The sequence below is a fragment of the Microtus ochrogaster genome, linkage group LG5 (assembly GCF_000317375.1).
Source record: "Microtus ochrogaster isolate Prairie Vole_2 linkage group LG5, MicOch1.0, whole genome shotgun sequence".
NCBI lineage: Eukaryota > Metazoa > Chordata > Mammalia > Rodentia > Cricetidae > Microtus > Microtus ochrogaster.
Genome location: NC_022031.1, coordinates 43,136,198 through 43,158,677, shown reverse-complemented (window position 1 = coordinate 43,158,677; position 22,480 = coordinate 43,136,198). Strand labels below are relative to the sequence as shown.

At 39.7% G+C, this 22,480-nt stretch overlaps 1 protein-coding gene across 1 annotated transcript in view; it reads left to right on the top strand.

The window, feature by feature from the left end:
- Window positions 1–21,088, top strand: part of Erp44 (endoplasmic reticulum protein 44) — an 81,776-nt gene extending 60,688 nt beyond the window's left edge. Inside the window, exons 7-12 of the mRNA XM_005362162.3 lie at window positions 1,947–2,004; window positions 5,187–5,303; window positions 7,342–7,453; window positions 8,714–8,855; window positions 17,337–17,439; window positions 19,735–21,088. Of these exons, the coding sequence (XP_005362219.1) occupies window positions 1,947–2,004; window positions 5,187–5,303; window positions 7,342–7,453; window positions 8,714–8,855; window positions 17,337–17,439; window positions 19,735–19,836 (634 nt within the window). The 3' untranslated portion in view covers window positions 19,837–21,088. The remainder of the gene's footprint in view (window positions 1–1,946; window positions 2,005–5,186; window positions 5,304–7,341; window positions 7,454–8,713; window positions 8,856–17,336; window positions 17,440–19,734) is intronic.
- Window positions 21,089–22,480: the final 1,392 nt, after the last annotated feature.

The following is a 22,480-nucleotide window of genomic DNA, read 5'->3' as shown; positions in this document are numbered from 1 at the left end:
GCCTGTCCTGGAACTAGCTCTTGTAGACCAGGCTGGTCTCGAACTCACAGAGATCCGCCTGCCTCTGCCTCTCGAGTGCTGGGATTAAAGGCATGTGCTACCACCGCCCGGCTTAACTTCAGTTTCTTTTTACAGTGTCATACTTGACTAGTGTATTTACATTTCTACCCCTCCTTCTTCTCCTTCCAACTCAAGCTCTTGTCCTCTACTTCCTCTCAAATTTATGACTTCTTTTTCTTTAATTATTATTTTATATATACATATATACATAGTCTAGGAAAATAGAAGTAGTAGGCTCTGCTCTAGGTTCCCTGACCTCACCTTTGGACAGCTGGTTAGATTTTCAGTACAAGGCATAGATACCCTCATTCTGAGCAGGCCTTAACTCCAATTGCACACCTTTGGGTTGTCCAGCATTACACCCATGGGGATGGGTGCCATACAAAGGTGCCACCATTACACCCATGGGGATGTCTTGCCATTCTTATCATTTCCTGGTTTAGGCTTTCTAGCTGGTTAGGACTGCTGTGTTCTCCTGGGGCTGCTGCATAGCACCTCCAGATCGTATGAGAGCTAGTCCTCAGGGAGGAGGCTTTCGGGTCAGGTCCAGATAGTTTCCTCCAGAGTCCTGTGTCTAGAGTTTTAGTGTCTTCAGCAACAGGGTCCCCCTACAAGTTCTAAGGTGCATCCAAGGTTAGTGTCAGTAGCCTGTATTATTTAGGGAGTCTCTTCAACTCCTCCTACCAATAACTAAAAGTAAGGTTCTCCAGGCCTGACATTGGGGTTTCTGTTAGACAGTTATGGCTCTTGGAAGCATCACACCAAGTGGTGCAATTTCATTTGAATACACACACGTATACACATGCACACATATTTATGTATATATAAAAGTGTATGTATTGTTTTCCTATGGTCTTTCAGACATCTTTAGTGTTACTTATCCCTCTTCCTTTTCTCCTTCTTTCTCAGTATTGCCCTCTCTCTCCTTCTCCCAGTAAAATGCCACATTTTCCTCTTCATAGCTCCTGGGTCTCAGTCCCCAGAGCTCCTTCATTACATTGGCACTGTCATCAGTCTAGGTTAGCACCTTTCCTTCTTTTTCTGGACTGTGTAGTCAGAAACTGAAGATGTACTGATGTATGTTTAATCCACAAATTATGTAAGGGAAGAAAAGGGTACTTTCATTTTTTCTCAGAGGCTTTTCTGTAGAATTCTCTTACCAAATATTTATTGTCCTGGGTAAATAATTGTTATACAAGACCTAATATTTATATGCTAAATACTCTAGTAGGCCCAGGAAATGACAATGTCCAAGTACACAAACATGCTACTTTCTAAAACTGTTTTTTTATGATACTGGTTAGTTGATTCATTATTTTTTAGAATTGCTCAATATAAAAAGTAAGAATTAGAAAGTTAATGTATTTTTATTAATCTCTCTGAACAAATTAATGTCTTTATCTATAGGTGGAAATCAGTTTAGAGTTAAAATGGCTATCATGCTGATCCTATCAATCCAGACTTGTAAAATCCTGATGCCAAAGCAGCTGACTGTAATGTTGTTTTAAGAAGTCTTCCTCAAAGCCGGGTGCTGGTGGCGCACGCCTTTAATCCCAGCACTCGGGAGGCAGAGGCAGGAGGATCTCTGTGAGTTTGAGGCCAGCCTGATCTACAAGAGCTAGTTCCAGGACAGGCTCTAAAACTATAGCAAAACCCAGTCTTGAAAAACAAAACAAAACAAAAAAAATGTCTGCCTCATATTAGTTTGCATTTAATGTATGTTTGTCTTGGTGTTACATAGTCTAGTGAGTGGGACAGGTAATGAGCAAGTCTTTATCTTATGGTTTTATAATTCATACATTGCAGTGATTAGTGAATTCTGTTTTATTAAAGTACATTGTTTCAAGTGTCATCTTTAAAACATTATTATTTTTTCCTCCTATCAGAGATGTTTCAAAACCAGAAAGGTATAGTGGAGACAATTTAATCTACAAACCACCAGGGGTAAGTTGCTGTTTCATGTGTGCTTAAGATACCGTAGTTAATGCATGTATAGTATAAGCAATAGCTTCATTTTAAGTGCTAGTAGAATCATAGATTGATTTTTAACTTTAAGTTCTAGGCATTGAGCCCAAGGCTTGTGTGTTATGTGCTATAGCCTGGCCCTTTTTATTTTTAGACAGTTTCCCACTAAGGTGCCTGGGCTTGACTTGAACTTGAGACCCTTCTGCCTCAACTTCCAGAGTAGTAGGAATTAAAAGCACACTGCCATGTCTAAGTGATGTAATTTTGAAGTGTTATGGTCTAGTAACCCTTGTTTCAGAGTGAAAGTTGGGCCACAGAAGCCTGGAGTCACAGACCTGCAGTGACATTGGAATCCCCTGGCTCCAGTTCTTTTTTCCCTCTCTCTCTCTCTTGTATTCTTTCTGGGAGCTAGATATTAAAGATGCTGAGCAACCCATGTTTGTCACTCATTTGCATTGCACCTGCCAAACTCCAGACCTGCTGGGAAATAGATTAGCTTTTTAATAATAAAAGCATTTAGGTTGTTTTAAACTTTGCCGAGTTGTTTTCCCTTTTCTCTTTTTTTAAAAAAACAAAAAGTGTGTGTGTGTGTGTGTGTGCGTGCGCGCGCGCGCGTGTGCATGCGTATTATTCTTTAGGAGAATTTCATACAATATCTCATATTCCCCTCTACCAACTTTTTCCAGATCTACACCTCCTTCCTTACCCATCCAGCTATCTATCTTTGTGTCCTTTTTTTTTTTTTTTTAATCCATCAAGACCTACTTGTAGAACTTAAATATTCTTTGTATGTGACCTTCTAGAGAGTGATTGACTTCCAGGGACTGCACTCTTGGGGAGAACTAGCTCTGCCTCTCCCTGTAGCTGTTAGTTGCCAATAACTCAACTGATAGGGATGGGATTGTATGTCCAGCTCCCGTCTCCGTGCAGGATTTGGTCTGGTTTGGGCTTATGTGCATGCTGTCTCATGCTGGGAGTTCATGAGTGCAGCTGTCCTTCTGGGTTCAGAAGACACTTTTTCTTGTAGTCGTTAGCCCCTCTGCTTCTTACTCTCTGCCTGCCCCCTCTTCTGCAGTGATCCCTGAGCCTTGGGAGGAAGGGTATAGTGTATATGTTCTATTTAGGACTGAGCACTCCGTAGTCTATTTTCTGCACTTTGACCTGTTGTGGATCTCTGTGTTAATCACCATCTATTGCAAACAGAACTTTCTCTGCCAAGAGTTGAGAAATGAATTAATCTGTGGGTGTAAAATGATGAGTTGTTAAGTGTCAGTTTAATACTATATCTATTTAACAGAATAGCAGTTAAATTATTCTGACTTTCTTTTTTAATGTGTTTAAACATTGAAATAGTTGATTGTGCCTGAATAATGGTAGGAATAACTAAGAAGCAAAATTTCCAGTACTATTATTTCAAGGAGATGTAAAGGCCTGTTACCATGAATGTTTCACATCCCAAAGATAGACACGTGAATATGTTTTTCAGATCATAGTTTTGTGTGTGTGTGTGTGTGTGTGTGTGTTTTGAGATAGGGTCTCTCTGTTATATAGCTCTGGCTATATTTACACCAGGCTGACCTCAAACTGACAGAGGTCCGCCTGCTTCAGCCTCCAAGTTCTGAGATTAAAAAAAAGCATGTGTCATCACACCTGGCCAAGGTCACAGGTTTTATTTTAATGTGTTTATAATGTTTCGACACTAGAATTAACTTTTATGTAGAGAAATAATTTATCATTACTTTTGTAGCTCGTTTTCAATTCTTAATTCAGATAGTGTATTAATCCATTTTCTATTGTTATAACATGGTGTCTGAGGTGGGTGCTTGAGAAGAAAAGAGGCTGATTTTGCTCATTCTTGTGGAGGTCAGAGTCCAAGACTTGGTGGTTCCTCTGTTTGCTATCCTTAAGGCTCTCTTTAACTGTCAAAGCATGTTGAAGGTGTAGAAAGGAGAAAATCTACAAATTGGGCTGTGTGGTGAGATAGGAAACCAAGATCAGCCAAGACCAAATTTGCTCTTTTTATGACAAGTTAATCCCGCAAACCTACATTAATCCCCGTGGAGGAGATACCTTGATGACCTAATTGCTCGCCACCCCCACCACTTTGTTAAAAGTTCTACTGTTTCTTGAATTACCCACATGGACCAAGTTTGCAGCATGTGAACTCTTAGAGGACACACAGAAGCTGTATGCACAGCTGGACGGATGGGCCCCTGCCTGTGCTTTCTTAGGTTTGTTTCTCTACTAGTAGTTACTCGATATCACCATCTTTAACTAATCAGAGCTCAGTAGTGTCTTTAGTGTAATGTGGGCATTAGGTGAACTTGGCCTCTGGCCTACACTGTGCCTTCTTCTGGCTGTATTGTGTTGGGAGTGTCTCTTAGCTTCTGAGTGCTTTGAATTTTGTCATTAATAAAAGTAAGTGGTGGAGATGATAGAACATGTCATGTGAGAAGCTTAAAGAAGTAAGTGACTCATCACCAAGTACCTGTAACAGTGCTGGACACAATAAGCTTACTGAACTAAACGTTAGTTTTTTGTTTTTGTTTTTTAATTATTTATAACCTTATTTTATGTGCATTGGTGTGAGGGTGTCAGATCCCCCTAGAACTGGAGTTACAGACAGTTGTGAGCTGCCATGTGGGTGCTGGGAATTGAACCCAGGTCCTCTGGAAGAACAGCCAGTGCTCTTAACCACTGAGCATCTCTCCAGCCCCCTAAATGTTAGTTTTCAAATCATTTTATGTACTTTCTATGCTCTGATTTTGAGTGGAAACAGTCACAGGTAATTCCTACTAGAGATGTACTTGCCTTTGAATCCCCAATATTTCTTTTTCAGTGTGTTTTCCTGTCCAGAGTTTCTAACAACATTTTCAATTAGAGGAATAGCTTCATTAATTCATTCGAGTAATTTTCTTTATAAAACTGCCTGACTTTGGTGAAACTGATGATAAATAATTGTCTTAAATCTTTTATATCACAAGTTAGATTACTAAGTTTCTAATTACCACAGATTTGTCCTTTTTTAAAAAGAACAAAACTATTATTTTCTTTCTTAGATATTTATATTTGATGTTTCTGGGTTAGTCGATGGATTTTAAAATGTGCTTTTGCCTGCAAAGTTTATAGTAACCTAATTTTTATTTCTGTTTTTATAACAGCGTTCTGTGCCAGACATGGTATACTTGGGATCTATGACAAATTTTGATGTAACTTACAACTGGATTCAAGACAAATGTGTCCCTCTTGTCCGAGAAATAACATTTGAAAATGGAGAGGTATGGACTCAGTGGGGGTGATTTAGTTCCATTGTGGAAAGAACTCACTGCCTCTGTACCCATGCTGTTTAGCAGCTGCCCGCAGTAAGACTCAGATAGCTGTCTTCACAGCATTTTCACCTGCTCGCAGCCTCACTATTCTGGAATCCTTGCATTTCCAGTCATAGCAGGAGTTGGTAATAATCTTGAAAACTGACACCCACAGTTGGGTAAAGATGTCTAAATGGGTGTCCTTTAGAAGGACACATCTTAGTTACTGTGGGCAGCCCTTTATTATTAAAGGTTTTTCTAGTTCCTGTCTGTTCTAAAAGAATGCAGAAACCAATTGAATGGCGATTCTGAAATCTTTTTCATTTTGTTCCTGTTCCTAACATGGAGACAGAGGGCAGAGGAGACTGCAGTAGTCCACCTGGTGGATAGCCGTCTGGTTGTTTCTCGGTTCTCTAGACCTGTGTGTGGTCAGTGTGCTTACCTTTCTTTATTGCCTTAGGGATTGAGCTGGGTTTGTGTACAGAACTAAGGTGTCCCATGAGTTGATGATGGAATCTATTACACTAGGGGAAGGTACAAGCTAGGGCAGAAGAAGGGTACAGAGAGAGATTCATAAGGAGAAGGATCAGTGAGAGTTAACAAAAGATGTAATCCAAGAGAAAAGAGATGAAGAAGAAAAATCAAATTACCAAAAGATGAATATAATGGCAGGAAATGGGGGTGTGGGAAGATGGAGAGCGAGAGTTTGTAAGGTATAAGGTTATCTTTAGAGTGACAAGTGTATTCTGGAGGGAGTGATGAGTTTTGCAGAACTTGGTGACTATAACAGCAGATTGTCCATGTAAAATAGTGGATTTTTGTGGACAAAAGTGACCTCTTAATTAAAAGAAGAGATAATATGATAAGCTTAATTGTTTAATCCATATATACAAGTGAAACAAGTTTAAATGTGAGATAGGAATCAAAAGGAAGCCTTTTGTGTCATGTGATGGGACTCAGGGATTTAAAAAATCATTATGAACGATAACCGATATGTATGCTTCATGCTGAGGTGTTTTCTAAATGTGACCCTCAACAGGACAGCTAATGATGATGGCTACATGAGGAGGACCTTTCTGGGCTTTTTCATGAAAATAGGAAGATGGTATTTGTTTAGATTAGATGACTCAAATCTACTGTCTCGTGCTTCTTCTGCTCTCAAATAACAGGAATATAAGTTTTAATAGCACTTTGTCATTTTCAGGGTGCATTGTATGTGTGCGTATTGAAGGGCACAGGTAGGGTAGCTGTTTGGTAATAATATTGCTAAAACCATCTGTTGGCTGAACAGGACTGTAATGTAGAACTTTATCTTCTGTCCTTAAAACACTTTTCACCTAGGTGAAAACATAGGGGAATGTTTTTATAATATACTTCTGAATAAGCATGGATTTATAATTCAAATTTATTTATTGCTGGCATACTTGTGTTTTCAGTGTGAAGACTGGCAGTTCTAATTAATGTTCATCTCACTCCTGGATTAAGAACTGATTATAGTTCTTTCTTTGCTCACCCTAACTTACCTCAAGAGGCTGCCCTGGTAGTCATATACGCAGTACTGGCTAACACAGTGGTTCTCAGCCTTCCAGATGCTGTGGCCCTTTAATATAGTTCCTCATGCTGTGGTGACCCCAACCATAAAATTATTTCATTGCTTCTTCAAAACTATAATTTTGCTACTATTATAAATCATAATATAAATATCTGATAGATGACCCCTGTCCACAGGTTGAGAACCACTGGGCTAACAGATTGGCCAAAGACCTTCCAGGTTAATCCATGTCTGTAACAGAGCAGGGCATGTGTGTATCCTTAGTGCTCATGCCTAAGATACAAATGGTTGATTTTGTTCTTTGTTAAGTCTCATTGTTTTTCACACCATTAGACCCTTTTTCCTGATTACTTGCAACTGTTAGTTAGACAGATTGAGTCCACACTTGTTCTACTTCGGAAACAGCTAAACCGAATAGAGAGGCCATTGATTTTCATCAAAAGCTTCTTTCCACAGGAATTGACAGAAGAAGGACTGCCTTTTCTCATACTCTTCCATATGAAAGAGGATACAGAAAGTTTAGAAATATTCCAGAATGAAGTAGCCCGGCAATTAATAAGTGAAAAAGGTAGACTGATTAAGGTGTTTATTTTCATCTTTTTCTATCTTTCTCTTCCTGTGCCTAAACACACTTATGCAATGGGATAATACTCTTGTACCCTGTAAAGATCTGTCACTTATATTGGCTTTATAAAACAATGATTAACCAGTAGCCAGGCAGGAAATATAGGCAGGGGAACCAGACTAGGAGAGTTCTGGGAAGAGGAAAGGCTCAGTCTACAGTTGCCACCCAGACGCAAAGGAAGCAAAATGAGAATACTTCACTGATAAGAGGCACCAAGCCACGTGGCTAAACATAGATAAGAATTATGGGTTAATTTAAGTTGTAAGAGGTAGTTAGTAATAAGCCTAAGCTTATAGGTCAAATAGTTTATAATTAATATAAGACTCTGTTTCCTTGGGACTGAACGGCTGTGGGACCAGGAAGGACAGAAACTTCCATCTACACACTTAGGCTAAAAGTTTAACACGTTACTTTAACATGTAGGTTTAGATATAAGGACAAGGAAACAGTGAAGTTATGATATGAGGCACTGTTTTCTGTGTGTACTTGCTTTTGTTTTCTGTACTATGACTGTTTCAAGTGTCATGAAAAGTGGGTCCTAGATGAGCAGTATTGTTTGGGAAACCTTTTCCCGGTACCTTAGTGTTTCTCTGATACATTTCCAAAGACATTTGCAGAGACATTGCTAAGAGATAACATACTGTGATCCACATTAATTTCTGTATGAAAGTTGAGCCGTTGTCTGCATTTCTCCACGGTATTTTAGCAGAATTTGGGAGATTAAACAGCTTCTTCTCTGTACTGAGGATAAAAGATCAAATAACGTAACTGATGGCATGGTAAAAATTTGCCTATTTTAGTCATTTACTAAATATTCTAGATTTGAATTAAATTAAGAAAAATAGTCAGTTAGGCCACAAGGAGCATGAAGATGGTCCCAAGGGAACCTGTGTGTGTTAGACTCAGGGACTTGCTGTCAGAATTTAGAGAACCTTCACAGTAGATAACTGCCAATTGAAGAAATAAAAAATTCACAATAGCATTCAAATTTGAGTTTTCTTACAATTTTTAAGAAGATTATACTCTGCCCTGAAAACTAAAAAAATTCTGCTTCTTTTAAAAAATTCTATTTAGGTTTTAGTTTCCTGGTCTATATTAATTTCAAGAATGTTGATATTGTTATTATGCTGTTTTGAGAGTTCATAATCAGAAAATACAGTTAAAATTCTAATGTAGATCTCAAAATTCTGTTTTTTTTCAAAGGTACAATAAATTTCTTACATGCAGATTGTGACAAGTTTAGACATCCTCTTCTGCATATCCAGAAAACCCCAGCAGACTGCCCTGTCATAGCTATTGACAGCTTCAGACATATGTATGTGTTTGGAGACTTTAAAGATGTATTGTAAGTATCTCCTTTTACTCTTTTTAAAATTACATCCCACAAAGTTAACTATGAAACAATTGCTTGATTATTCTACATAACTGTATATTGTGAAAGTAATGCTCAAGGGTGAATGTAAGAAGTTAGAGTGCTTCATTGTGGGTGTGGCATCAATGACTAGCAAATTACAGATGTTAGGTGACTGCGAGCTAATCTCTGAAAGAAAGATTGTATACTGGGAGAAATTAGCTTTACTCTGAGGTCAGTCTTTGGCAGATCAAGGTCTAGGTCAGGCTGGTAGTGTTTGTTTTCTCATGATTGCGTTTTGTAAGAACATTAAGATTATGTTTATATAACTCAGAATTTTTCTACAACCAGGAATTCCCTTTTTAAATTTTTTTTTTTTTTACATGCCAATCCCAGTTCCCCTCTCTCCTCTCCCCCACTTCCCCCTCCCCTTACCACCATCCCACCTCCCATTCGCTCCTCAGAGAGGTTAGGCCTCTCCTGGGAAGTCAACTAATACTGTCCCGGCCCCTTGTTGAGGCAGGACCAAGGTCCTTCTCTCCCAGCCCCACCCATGAACCTAGGCCAAGCAAGCTATCTCCCCATAGAGAATGTACTCTTCAAAGTCAGTTCATGCATTAGATTTAGATCCTGGTACCACTGCCAGTGGCGTGGCCCTTTATACTGCCCAAGCCACACCATTGTCACCTGTATTCAGGGGGCCTAGTTCAATCCTATGCAGGTTTCGCATTTGTCAGTCAGGAGTCAGTGAGCTTCCACTGGTTCGGGTCAGCTGATTCTGTGGGCTTCCCCATCATGGTCTTGACTCCTTGGTTCATATTATCACTTGTCCCTCTCTTCGCCTAGAGCTCGGCCCAGTGGTTAGTTGTGGATCTCTGCGTCTGCTTTATCTGTTTTGGAAAAGGGTTCTAGCGTCCCTGGGGTCGTGGACTGTAGGCCCACAACCAGGAATCTCTAATGGCATGTAACGAGAACCTTTCCAAAGAGGTACTAATAAACATGGAAGCCTGTGACTACTGCAGAGACTGAAGTCTTACTAGCTTCCAGGATGTGAAGTACAGTGATGAAAAGTTTGAAGTATTAATATATGAGAATTTTAAGCAGTACAGTTTAAGTAATTCACACTTAAATATTTCTTGGACAATTCATTTAAATTTTCTAAATTTCAAAATACTATTCTGAGAGGTTAAGTTGAGGTTTCACTGCTAAATAAATAATCCCACATAATTGACTATTTCAGTAGAGATGGGAGTCTCCAGAAGAATCTCAGTTCTGAAACCTATGTAGTATTGAGTTCTTCCTTGAGCTGGTCACTGAACTTCTGTTTCTTCTTCATGCATAAAGTGTGGTTGGTAGTTGCCTAGTGAGACCTTAGTGCAAATGAGTGAGAGGTGATGGATGTGTTATAAGCCATAAAGTTGTAACAAATACTAGTAGATGGTTGTATTATAAATATATCAAAGGCCAGTTTTAATTTTACTTATACTCAAAGACTATCATTTAACCTATTAATTCAACTAATGATTTTCTCGGTCTTCTAAATATAGTCATCATCTGTGAGTTCGAGACCAGCCTGGTCTACAGAGCTAGTTCCAGGACAGGCTCCAAAGCTACAGAGAAACCCTGTCTCGAAAAACCAAAAAAAAATAAATAAATAATAAATAAATAAATAAATAAATATAGTCATCATGCCCAATGTCAAGTGTGTAGAATCTGCTGTGACTGAGTCTTCCGGAGCCTGAGGTCGGCCCAGTGTTGGGCAGGTGGTGGGACGTCCGCCTGTTAGGATGGTCTGTAGTTTAGATCTGTAGATGCTGGCCTGTTGCCTAAACCCAGGAGGCTGGTTTGGAACCTACAGTCTTGACTGGAGGCTGAGGAGTATGCAGATGTTGGCTAGATCTCAGGCTTATAGAGTAGCCTGAGCCCAACCACAAGATAGAGGTGAAGAAGACAAAAGGACTTCAAATACCCAAATAACTACAAGGTAGAGATGAAGATCTGTTAGATTTGATAGTGTATATTGCAGCAAATTGCAAGTAAGAAATTAGAAGTTCTTGTAAGAAACTGGCCTATGAAAAGAATAAATGAGAGGGGTGGCTATAGCTCCAGAGAAACATGGGTTAAGTAATTTTAGCTCTCTTGGATGGAGAACCTAAATGTGATTAGGTGCTTGTGAGGCAGAGTCAAAGGAGTAAAGAGTAATTGAAATGGGAAGATGCTCCTCCACGATGCAAAGCAGAGGTCATAAAGGAGATGAGAAAGAAAGGAAAGGAAATAGTAGCCTTCTGACTCTGGGAGAAGGGTGTTGCAGAGCTTCTTTGTGGGTGTTTGGAGTCCTGGTGGACTGCAGCAAAAGACTGGTGAAGTTCTTGTTTTTAACTGGCAAGTGAGATCACCTACTGAGAGGGAGGAACTCGGGCAGTTGAGAGAGCAAGACTATATTGGATTTAAGAGAGCAGCTTACCTGTGATCCATTTCTCTAACATCCAGGCATATTGAAAACAAAATCCATATCACATAGAGGGCCCTCAGTTGTGTGAGCGTTTTCTGTTGGGTGAGATCTGGCCACCCTACCTAGCTGGGAGTCTTGTTTTGCCCTTTCCCAAAAACTGCGTGCTCAGGCTGAGAGGCTCTTTCAAAGAGAAAGAGAGCACTGCCTGCTGGGCTTTCTGGGGGCTCACAGGCATTGTCTTAGTCAGTGTTCTGTTGCTGTGAAGAGACACCATGACCATGGCAACTCTTAGAAAAGGAAAGAAAGCACTTCATTGGGGCTTGGTTATAGTTTCAGAGCTTTAGTCCATTGTCATCGTGGTGGGAGTGAAGGGGACGGCAGCATGTAGCAGTCAGTACTGGAGAGTAGCCGAGAGTTCTATATCTGGATCAACAGGCAGGAGAAAGAGATTGAGCCACTTACTCCAACAAGGCCACACCTCCTAATCCTTTTTAGTAGTGCCACTCCTGATGACTAAGCATTCAAATATATGAGTCTGTGGGGGCCATTCTTATTTAAACACCACAGGTAACTGTAAGTAATTGTACTTAGCATTGAAATGCTCCATGACCAATGTGTCAGCTTTATGAAGTTCACCAGTGCACCTTTCAGCTTCTAGTTGTGAATAGATCTGAATGTACACACACACACACACACACACACACACACACACACACACACACACACACACACACACATATACTTTTGATCTCTTTTTAATGAGAAACTCACGGTCCTAACTGTAAAGTCTTAAATTATGCTTGGAAGTGAAGAGGATGCTAACCTTGGTTAGGCCTGCAAGCACCATGCTCAGCTTTTTTTTTTTTTTCCTTCCTTCCTTCCTTCCTTCCTTCCTTCCTTCCTTCCTTCCTTCCTTCCTTCCTTCTTTCCTTCTTTCCTTTCTTTTCCTAGGAATATTGTGTTAGCCCTCTGCAGGACTTCAGCTTGCTTAAGTCTTGTCCAGCATTTCTAAAGTCAGATTAACACTGGCATTGGGATCTCATTTTGGAGTCTGAGTCTTGGAGAACCCAAATAAGCACTAGCAATCATATTTCTTTAAAAATAATAATTTTTTATTTTGTTTTTATTTATGTGTGCCTTTGTGTGTCATGTATGTGAGAGTTAGTTACAGGTGGTTATAAGCTACTGGCCATTGGTCCTGGGAATCAAACTGAAGTCTACTCTGAAAGAGCAGGAAGAACTCTTAACTATTGAGCTGTCTCTCCAGCCCTGTGTTCATAGTCTTTATCGCCTCTCCCTGGCTTTTTTCCCCAGCTGTAGCTTTCTGGTTCAGTAGATGGGCTGTTGGCTAAGTAGAGCTAACCTGCCAGTTAGTGGCATGTGATGCCCTGGGAAAAGAAAAAGAAAGTAAATCTGAGCCAATAGGAATTTTCAAAGAAATCTGGCAATGAGAAATGAAATTTTCTATACTGCAAGTGGTGCGTGCCTTTAATCCCAGTACTCGGGAGGCAGAGACAGGTCTGCAGAGCTAGTTCCAGGACAGCCACGGCTACACAGAGAAACCATGTTCTAAAAAAATAATATTGCACTTGAAACTCTTTAAAATAATTCACTTCTTTAATGTCTCCTTTAGGTGTCCAATTTCCCCTTCCTGCTAACAGTTTTTTAATTGGGAGGTAGTACATGCTGTGAGAGCTAAGTGCTGCTCTATATGATGCTAGTGTTAAAATCCAGTAAAGCATGCAGCAAGGTGAATCTGACACATTTAATGGCTTGTATAATTGTTATTGTGCTGCCTGGTAATTAGGGCTAAAATGATAAGCACTTTCCATAAATTACTGTCATTACTATTACTTAATAACTTAGCATTTCTGGAGTCACTTGGTGAAAGTGTGATTGTAGTAACAGAAGAGGAATCTACACCTGCCGAGGTGGCGTTAGGGGGTGGAGACTGCCAATAGAATACTTAGCTTCTTTTCAGAGAAACTGAGTCTCCTTCAAGTCAAATGATTTGAAGGCCACATAGATAACCAGTGGCAAAACTAGGATTTGTATCAAATCTATTAGACCCTAGAGTCCCAGCTCGCAGTCCTATATACAAACAGTGACATTCCTGGTAACTGTAAAAGGCAGGGGAAATGCTACTGTTTAAAGAGCTAATACTTCCAAATGGCAAAAATTAGATCCCAACTCTGTGAGCCTTGGGTTCCTGTGTGCTGGGCAAATGCTCATCAGTAAGCTGTTCCTTTAGCCCCTTTTTCCTTTTTTAATCTTGAGGGAGGGTCCTGTTGTCCAGCGTTGACTAAAATTTGTGGTTCTCCTGCCCCAGGTTATTATTAGCTGGCAGTTCAGACATGTTGCACCATGCCCAGCCTGATAGAACTTCTTAAAAGGCACATTTTATTTATCCTATACTGTTTTTATTTTATTCCTTCTTACTAAGTTGACTGATATCTTAGTCAGTGTTCTATTGCTGTGACGAGATATCATGATCATGGCAACTCTTATAAGGGAAAATATTTCACTGGGGTGTCCCACTTACAGCTTAGAGATTTAGTCCATTGTCAGCTTGCTGGTGTGCAGAGAGAAGGAACTGAGAGCTCCATATTCTGATTCATGGGTAGCAGAAGCAACTGTGACACTGGGTGTAGTTTGAGCATAGGAGACCTCAAAGCCAACCCCCACAACAAGGCCATACCTACACCAACAAGGCCACTTCTCCTAACAGTGCCAGTTCTATGGGGACCATTTTCTTTCAGACCACCACAGCTGGGCCATCTGAACATCTTCCTACCAAGAAAGAATTTCCTTTCATGGAAAATTAACTTAGAATTCATTATAGCTCTAAGTAGAAAACAATAAACAAAAATATTCTTAATAATCGGGAAGGTAACGTTCTGAAGAGCATCGAAAACACTTAGAAAAATAGTAAATTAGTTTTCATCAAGTTAAAAACCTTTGTGCTATGAATGATAATGTTTAAACATAAGCAAGGTGCAGAGATGTCAAGTTAGCACACAAGCAAGGTGCCCAGGGTCATTACCTAGTCAAGAAATGCAAGTTAGCATCGCAGTAAGATGCTGATTTGTGTTCTTCAGCTGCAACAGCACCCTGCCTTCACAAGCATGTAGATCAGCTGCAGTCTTGGTGCACACTGATGCAGTTTGACAATTTCTTTGTAACTTAAGCATATATGTAGCATCTGACACAATGTCTGTCCTAGAAAATAAAGTTCACACAGAAATCTGTGCACATATGTTTGTCATAGTATTGTTTCTGATCACCAAAATCCTGACAGAATCCCAATGTCCTCAACAAGATAAAGGAATAGACTTGTATTCCTCAGTAGAATAGTATTTGGCAGCAGATGGACTACATGTGAGGGGAATGGATGCCAGTTGTATATTAAGATGAAAAAGCCGTTCTCATGAGTACATGTTATTAGTGTATGTGTGGATAGGATCAGCAAACGTGAGTGGTTGCCAGGATTAGAAGGAAAGGAAGGTCCAACTGCAGAGAGGTGCTGGAGATCTTAGCTGGTTTGCCGAGGTGGTAAGAAGATGTTGCGCATTTGCTAAAACTTAGAAAATTAAGCTGGGTGTGGTGGCACATGCCTTTAATCTCAGCTTTCAGGAAAAAGAGGCAAATAGATCTCGGAGTTCTAGGCCAGGCTGGTCTACAGAGCTAGTTCCAGGACAGCCAGGGCTACATAGAGAAACCCTGTCTATTAAAAGTGCCATGGCTCAGCAGTAATTCAGCATTTGCTGGTAGGTAGAGGGAAGCAGATCCATGGGTTTAAGATCAGCCCAGCTACATGCTGAGACTGTCTCAAAAACAACAAAACAAATTACACAACTCAAGTTTTTTTAAAAAAAAAAAAGAATTATCTACTATGCATCAGTCTTTGAAAATGATAAAGTTAGTTTCTACCTTGTACACTTGTCAGAGGGCAGTCACCGTATACTGTTTTTGTGTGTGTGTTTCTCTGGTCTAAAAGTAAGTCATTGTAAACCAGACGTTTAGAGGGCAGGAGAGGCTTAGCGCTCCACACTTAGTGTCCAGTTAAGACTGAAACGAAAATAGGATTTATTTCTTGTGCCAGTTTTCTTGCATGTTGCCACACTGACTACTCTAACAATTTATTGCTCATTCACTGGTTGTCCCTTCCTAATACTGACGGGTCCTTTCGGAGTACGTGCTAGCTACGAGTTCTTCCCTAATCCATCTCCTTCCTGGCCTCTGCTTTATGCTTACAGTTCTTTCTTTCCTCTTGTCTCATGGCACGAATAATTCTGAAGGTCAGGGAGAAACCTGTCTTGAGTGTTTGTCACATTTGGCATTTACTCCTTCATAAGTTAGTCCTTGACTAGAAGTAGTTCCAATGGTCTTAGGGCTTATAAAGAAGCATTATCTCAGGTGTGGTAGAACATTCAGAGTCTGTGGCTTGAATTTTAGACTTCATCACTTAGCTGTGGGGTCACAGAAGATGATGTCAGAAGCAATGTAAATTGATCTACTCTCAGTGTTTATCTCTGGTGTACATGTAATTACTTTTGCGCCAGAGAACCTTTGCAAGGCATTCTGTCAGTACAGCTACCTGACAGTCATTTGTATTTGTAAACTGTGCATTTGGCACCTGCTGGTCTCTACTGCATTGGAGCTAGTGGGGAGCCAGCATGGTGTACAATGAAATTATTGGTTGGTACAGCTCAGTGGGAGTTATTGAAGGGGGGAAAAAAACAACCAACCAAAACAGCACTTCCAGGACCTCGGGATAGAGTTTAAAAAGAAAAATTAAAAACTGGTAATCTTAACTGGTAATGTTGGCTATGCAAACAAAACAGAAATATTAAAAAGTCAGTCTGCTGTACAAGGAACTAGAGTATGTGTGGTACTGCATCTTAATTTTTGTAATAGATATAAAAACAATAGGTTTCTATTTGGAGCATGTAATGAATGTTCCAAAGCACAGAAATCTCCATAAAAGGCAGGCAGTTCATTTGCACATAAGTATAAATTAAGCAATGAGAGGAAAACATTCAACTTCTCAAGAAATGTAAATTAAAATCCTGCTATCTGTTACTTACCAAATTAGCAAATCAACTTCAGTTTAAAAAAATTATGTTGGCGAAGGCTTTAGAATTCAAATCAATGAATAGCAAAAATTGATTGGCCTTATAGGTATCATTTGTTCCTGCATTACTAGATACAAGTCAAGGAAATAATTCCATAGAAGGCCTGCTTTGTAAGTCTGCTTTGCTCAGCATAGTATGGACCACCTCAAAAGAGGGTTATATTTCAGGGGTGATCCACAGGCTCATGCTGGGTTCAAATGCTATGAGATATTGGATGGTGCTCTGGTTATAAAACTGAATACTTTTACATGATTATCCTCTAATTATTTTTTTTCCCTTTGAATCCCAAAATTTTTAGTGTGAATTTGGAGGATATAAGTTTTTTGTTTGTATGTGTGTATGCTGCTAAAAGTATATTCATTCACACACACACACACACACACACGCACGCACATGCACGTGTGCATGTGCACACACCAAATAATTATCTAAAGGATGATAAACACATCTGGGATATAGCATATTCATAGCATCACCTTTGTTAATGGTAGGTATAGAAAATTTCTATGAAACAAGTACAATGATTAGAACATAGGGGACGAGGAGGTAGTTCAGCAGTTGAGAGCCCTGGCTGCTCCTGCAGAGGACTCAGTTGGTTTTCAGCGCCTACCTGATGGCTTCCAACCATCTATAGGGTATCTGATACCTCTTCTAGCCTCTGTAGACACGAGGCACTAATGTCGGTACATACATGTAGGCACTCACACATATACATAAAATAAAAACTAAAAAATTAGAACCCCAAACTAGTATCTAGCTGACTGTAATAGTTGTAGTAGAATTGGTGGATAGAGTCAAATATTTCTTTACAGCACTGTGAAGCTGATAAACTAGAAGTCAGCCGGTTTGGACAGTTGAAGCTAAATAATTATTTGCCTTTGTTTTTAGAATTCCTGGAAAACTGAAGCAGTTTGTAATTGACCTACATTCTGGAAAACTGCACAGAGAATTCCATCATGGACCTGACCCAACTGACACAGCCCCAGGAGAGGTAGGATTTATGTGTTTGCCAGTGGAGAATCTTTTCTGAGGTAGCCCAGAGGGGCCTGAGCTGGAGTTTCAGCTGCTGTTACCTCTATAGAAATCCTGAACTGACTATAACATATTCAAGTTATGCTTCTTTGAAGTTACTTTTTAAAATGTTGGCCTCTAGAAAAGTTGTAGAGTGTTGTCTCTAATTTCTCCATCATGTGAACTTGGGTAGTCTATGATTTCTGGGGCACAGTGTTAAATACTGTTAGCTTCAAATAGAAGAAGTAAGAAGTGGGACTTGGGAGCAATGAGCAAACAAATCAGTGGGTTCCAGTGCTTGTTCCTGCTTGCTTTTGTGAGTGGACATGGACCCTTATGTAAGAAAGTAATGGTTGGTTATTTCCCTCATCCATCCTAAGAACCTTCACAGGTGCAGTATTGATAATACTCAAAATTTAGTACTCAGTGCAGCTTTCCCATTTGATATTCGAATGCTTAATAACTATTCATCTGCATTTTATAATAGCTTTTATTCACATAATTCTTAATTGAAATGTTACTATATTGACTGGTGAATAGGTAGATAAACTGTCAGAATGGATGAATGCATAGATTTTAAAGCCTGAGAATTTTATTATTTCTACTTTTGTAACCTTTATTACAAGTAATTTCTATGTCCCTCCTTTGAAAGAATCGTAAATGTGCATGTTGATGTGTTATTGTTTATATTGAGTCTATGACATGAAGCTGAGAGAGATGATGTACATTAAACCCCCTGTTTTATATGCCAGGACTATGTCTGCTACTTGTCCAAAGAACTTGTATTTATCAAAGAAAAAGAAAAACTAAATTTTTCCTTATCTTATATGGGAGTCAGATTAGGTCCAAAGTCAAGAATTCTCTTGGGAAACTGATAATATGCTTCATTTGAGAAATGAAAACAAATTTTTCCTTGGTCACTAAGCTACTATTAAAGGGGGAAATTCTGCTGGTGACAGTTATCCGAAGGTCATTATTTTCTTAAGCCCACAAAGTTTTCTTGTTACTCTATGCCAGTGTTCTCAACCTTCCTAATGCTACAGCCCCTTAATATAGTTCCCTTATGTTGTGTCGTGATGACCTCGACCATAAAATTATTTCATTGTTACTTCACAATTGTAATTTTGCTACTGTTATGAATGATAATGTAAATATCTTATATGTAGAATGGTCTTAGGTGACCCCTGTGAAAGAGTCATTCGACCCCCTAAGAGGTTGTGACCCACAGGTTGAGAATGACTGCTCTATATGCCCAAGAAAAACATTATTGTATTATCCTGATTTATTTCACTTTCTCCCTTAAACAATGTTTTATTTACCTATGTATTTTATTTATATTTTTGTGCTAAAACCAACTGGGTACAAGATACTGTATGTGTTTATAGTAATATAATTCCACTTGAGTATGTATTTCAGCAGATACTTCTGAGGAGGTGGAACCTGGCAAAGTCAAATAGGTGGAGGCATCTCCCACCTTCTGTTCTCATGGCGCATGCTAATCTATCACAGAATGTCCCCCGTAGGGACTGTCCCGTGGTGCAGCTGCGCTCACTCTTGGGATGCTCGCAGAGTGAAAGTGACGTGTAGACTGTGCTGCTCTTCTTCACTGTGTGTGGGGTCACTTGATGTTTCACTGGGTTTTGTCTGCTTTTGGCACATAAGTATTACAGAGGTCCATTATAGTATTGAGTCTTTTTCCTCAACTCAACCAAGTTTTACTGATTTCTGGCATCGAGATAGTTGATTAAATAGCAGCTTTAATTATTTATTTATTTTGGTTTTTTAAGACAGGGTTTCTCTGAGCTTTGGTTCCTGTCCTGGAACTAGCTCTTGTAGACCAAGCTGGCCTCGAACTCACAGAGATCCACCTGCCTCTGCCTCCCGAGTGCTGGGATTAAAGGCGTGCGACACCCACCTGACTTGTAGCAGCTTTCCTAGCAGAGTAGGGATTTGTATCAAGGCAATCCCTCTTAGCAGTCATGTGTAGAAGAGAAAGGTTAGGGCCGAACTGGTTGTGCTCCCTCTATGGGGTTCTCTAGGAAGCACTGGGTGTTGGTCTTTTGTCAGTGAGCCTGTGGCAGCCATGCCCTGAACAGAGTAGGGGCATTTATGTGAGGAAACAGGATCACATACTTACCTCCTGACTTTGGCATACACTTTTTGTCTTATTTATTAATAACCAAGTAATTATAAGGCCACTGCCAGTCATGTAATAGTAAAGTATGATAACTCCATAAAACATTTTGGTATGAAGATTCTTTTCTTTCTTTTGTAGCAAGACCAGGATGTTGCAAGCAGTCCTCCAGAGAGCTCCTTCCAGAAGCTGGCGCCCAGCGAGTATAGGTATACTTTATTGAGGGATCGAGATGAGCTGTAAAACTCAAGACCACTGCAGGCCTTTCGACAGCAGCATTGGCTTATGTGGTGAAAATAGTAAACCTATATTTTCATAATTCTATGTGTATTTTTATTTTGAATAAACTGAAAGAAGTTTTGGGTTTTTAATTTTTTTCCTCCCCCTGACTCAAATGCATTGTCATTTAATACAGCCTCTTTTTTAAAAATCTGCTAGGGTTTAAAAAATAAAATAAAAACTAGAGGCCTATCTCCACTTTAAATCTGTCCTGTACAGTTTTTATAATGTAAGCGGAAGGTGGCATTGCCAGAAGCATACCAGTAACTCACACGAGCACTGCAGAGGCCAGGGACTCGGCCTGCTTCCTGTGTGCTGTATGATTTCCTTTCTGCTCTTCTTCTCACATGATCAGGTCTACTGGTGTTTTCTTATCACAGTTCTGAAGAAAGCTAGGGGGATATATACTCTAGAGACCAGGGAGGGGAATAAATTAACATTTTCACACTGTGTACTGTGTTGTACTGATTGGCCGGGCATTGCTTATGAAAATTCCATAGTGGTTCTTCTTGGATTCCTAACGTGTAACTTAAACATACTCTGAAGAGGAGGAGAGCCATAAGCCAGAGCAGTTGGCAGAAATGGTCCTTATGAATTAAGAAAGAAGAAATGGAAGTATTATTAAATTTCTATGTGTTTGTCTGAGAAATCGGCATATGGCTGGCATTTAAAACTTTGAACAAATTAACCCTGAAATCGAGAAAGTAGAGACACCAGTGGAGCAGGTTACTACTGTTGAACTAGCAACTTTTAAGGCTCTTTCTGTCTAGAAATTTCTATTTTCAAAGAGAAACTGTATTTCAATTATTGTAAGCCTCCTTCTGTCTTTTGTAGTTTTGTTATAGTTATGTAGATCAAAGTGATGAGGAACACAACGCTTTAAATTCTTCTCCCATTTTCAACCATTGTGAATTGTTAGAGGGCCTCCCCTCTAGCTTTCCTGATTCCCACGCAATGAGACCTCAGTGCTGCCAGGGATAAAAGCAGTTCTGTCGGGAATCCCAGTGCAAGAGGTCCAACAGGCTCAAAATCGACTTTCCTCGGGGCCTGGGTGTGGTGCTATAGACCAAGGGTCATTTGTCCTTGGGATATCAGTCAGTCCCAGTTTGGGGAGATCATTATTTTTGAGCTCTAAAGGTTGACATGTGCCATTATATGTAGTATGTGATATATGTAACGTCTTTCAAACCTTTTAAAATAAAATGAATATTTATAATGGATATTTAATAACTGTTATTTTTAAAAATCAGTTTCTAGTTCTTAATTATGCATGATTTTGTCCATAGTTTCTGTAGTTTTATTCAGAATAATAAATATTAATGAGGTTGTAAGGGGCATGTCTAGAATATTTTGCCAGATTGTGACTGGAAAACTAGAACAGAGCTTTCTAGAAGCTAGCCTTTATTCTGTCACCTTATTGCTGTTGGTCAGTGTCTTGAAGATGACCATAGTTGTTTTCAGTGATGAGACAATGAACACTCACAGGTATACTGCAAGGCTTCCATACTAGCTCAAAACAACACAGGAACAACCAGCTGTAACAAATTGGGATCCTGTAATTGGCTTTGAAAAATAATAAAAGATATCACTCAAATATTGGACTGCAGACAGCTAGCTGAGAATAATTATTAGAAAAAAGACCATAAAGAACACATCTTCAGTGTGGCCTAAAATGATGGGGAGGGCTGTTTAAAGTGGAAGACTCGGTGTGTTGTATAGCATTCATACATATCAGAACTTGCGCTCTAACCCGGCCACTGCCGTTTTCTTCTCTGGATGGTGAAGCCATTAAGGACAGTGGCTCTGCACATTGTGTCTGCAGCTATCAGTTTGGATACTTAAGTAGTCGCCTATAAATGTTTATTGAAACGATAAGAAACAAAGTGGCCTTGAGTAATTTTGATACCATGGAAAGTGTTCAGCATTCAACAGGACTTAATGGCGGTTTATAAAAAGTTCTTTACAAGTTCAGGTGCATTCCATGAAGAGAATTTAGGGTAGTAAAATGGTTTAAAACATAACTATTGAGAATGTTTTTAGCCAGGTAGTAGTGGTGCACACCTATCCCAGCACTCAGGAGACAAAGGCAGAGAGATCTCTGAGTTAGAGGCCCATCTGGTCTACAGAGCAAATTCCAGGACAGCCAGGGGCTATCAAAAAAATAGAGACTTTTTCTTAGAGTAACCACGGGTGAGAGCAGTCTAGATATTTGAAGGGTTGTCATTGTCTGTCTGGATCCCAGGGGTTGAATTAGGGTTCGAAGAATTCACAGAGGAGCAGTTATCAGTTGGCAGTGACTCAAAGTAAGCTTTTAGGTGCTGTAACATTTTACTTGAGTTTATCAGACCATATGAATTATCACTGTAGAAAGCAATTTCAGATTAGACATAGGGAATGGAGGGAATGTGCCTGGCATAGAAGGACTGAGTTCCAAACATTTATGCTGGGGTTTTAAAAGCTGACTACCTGAAAAGAGGTAGGATCTGTCACGGCTGTGATAGTGGGAGACAGCATGATGTTCTAGGAACGAGCACTCGGGGGAGGCTAACTCCCTGGAGGCTGGCTAACGTGAGCACATGGCTCAGGACACCATACTGCAGGTCCTGGG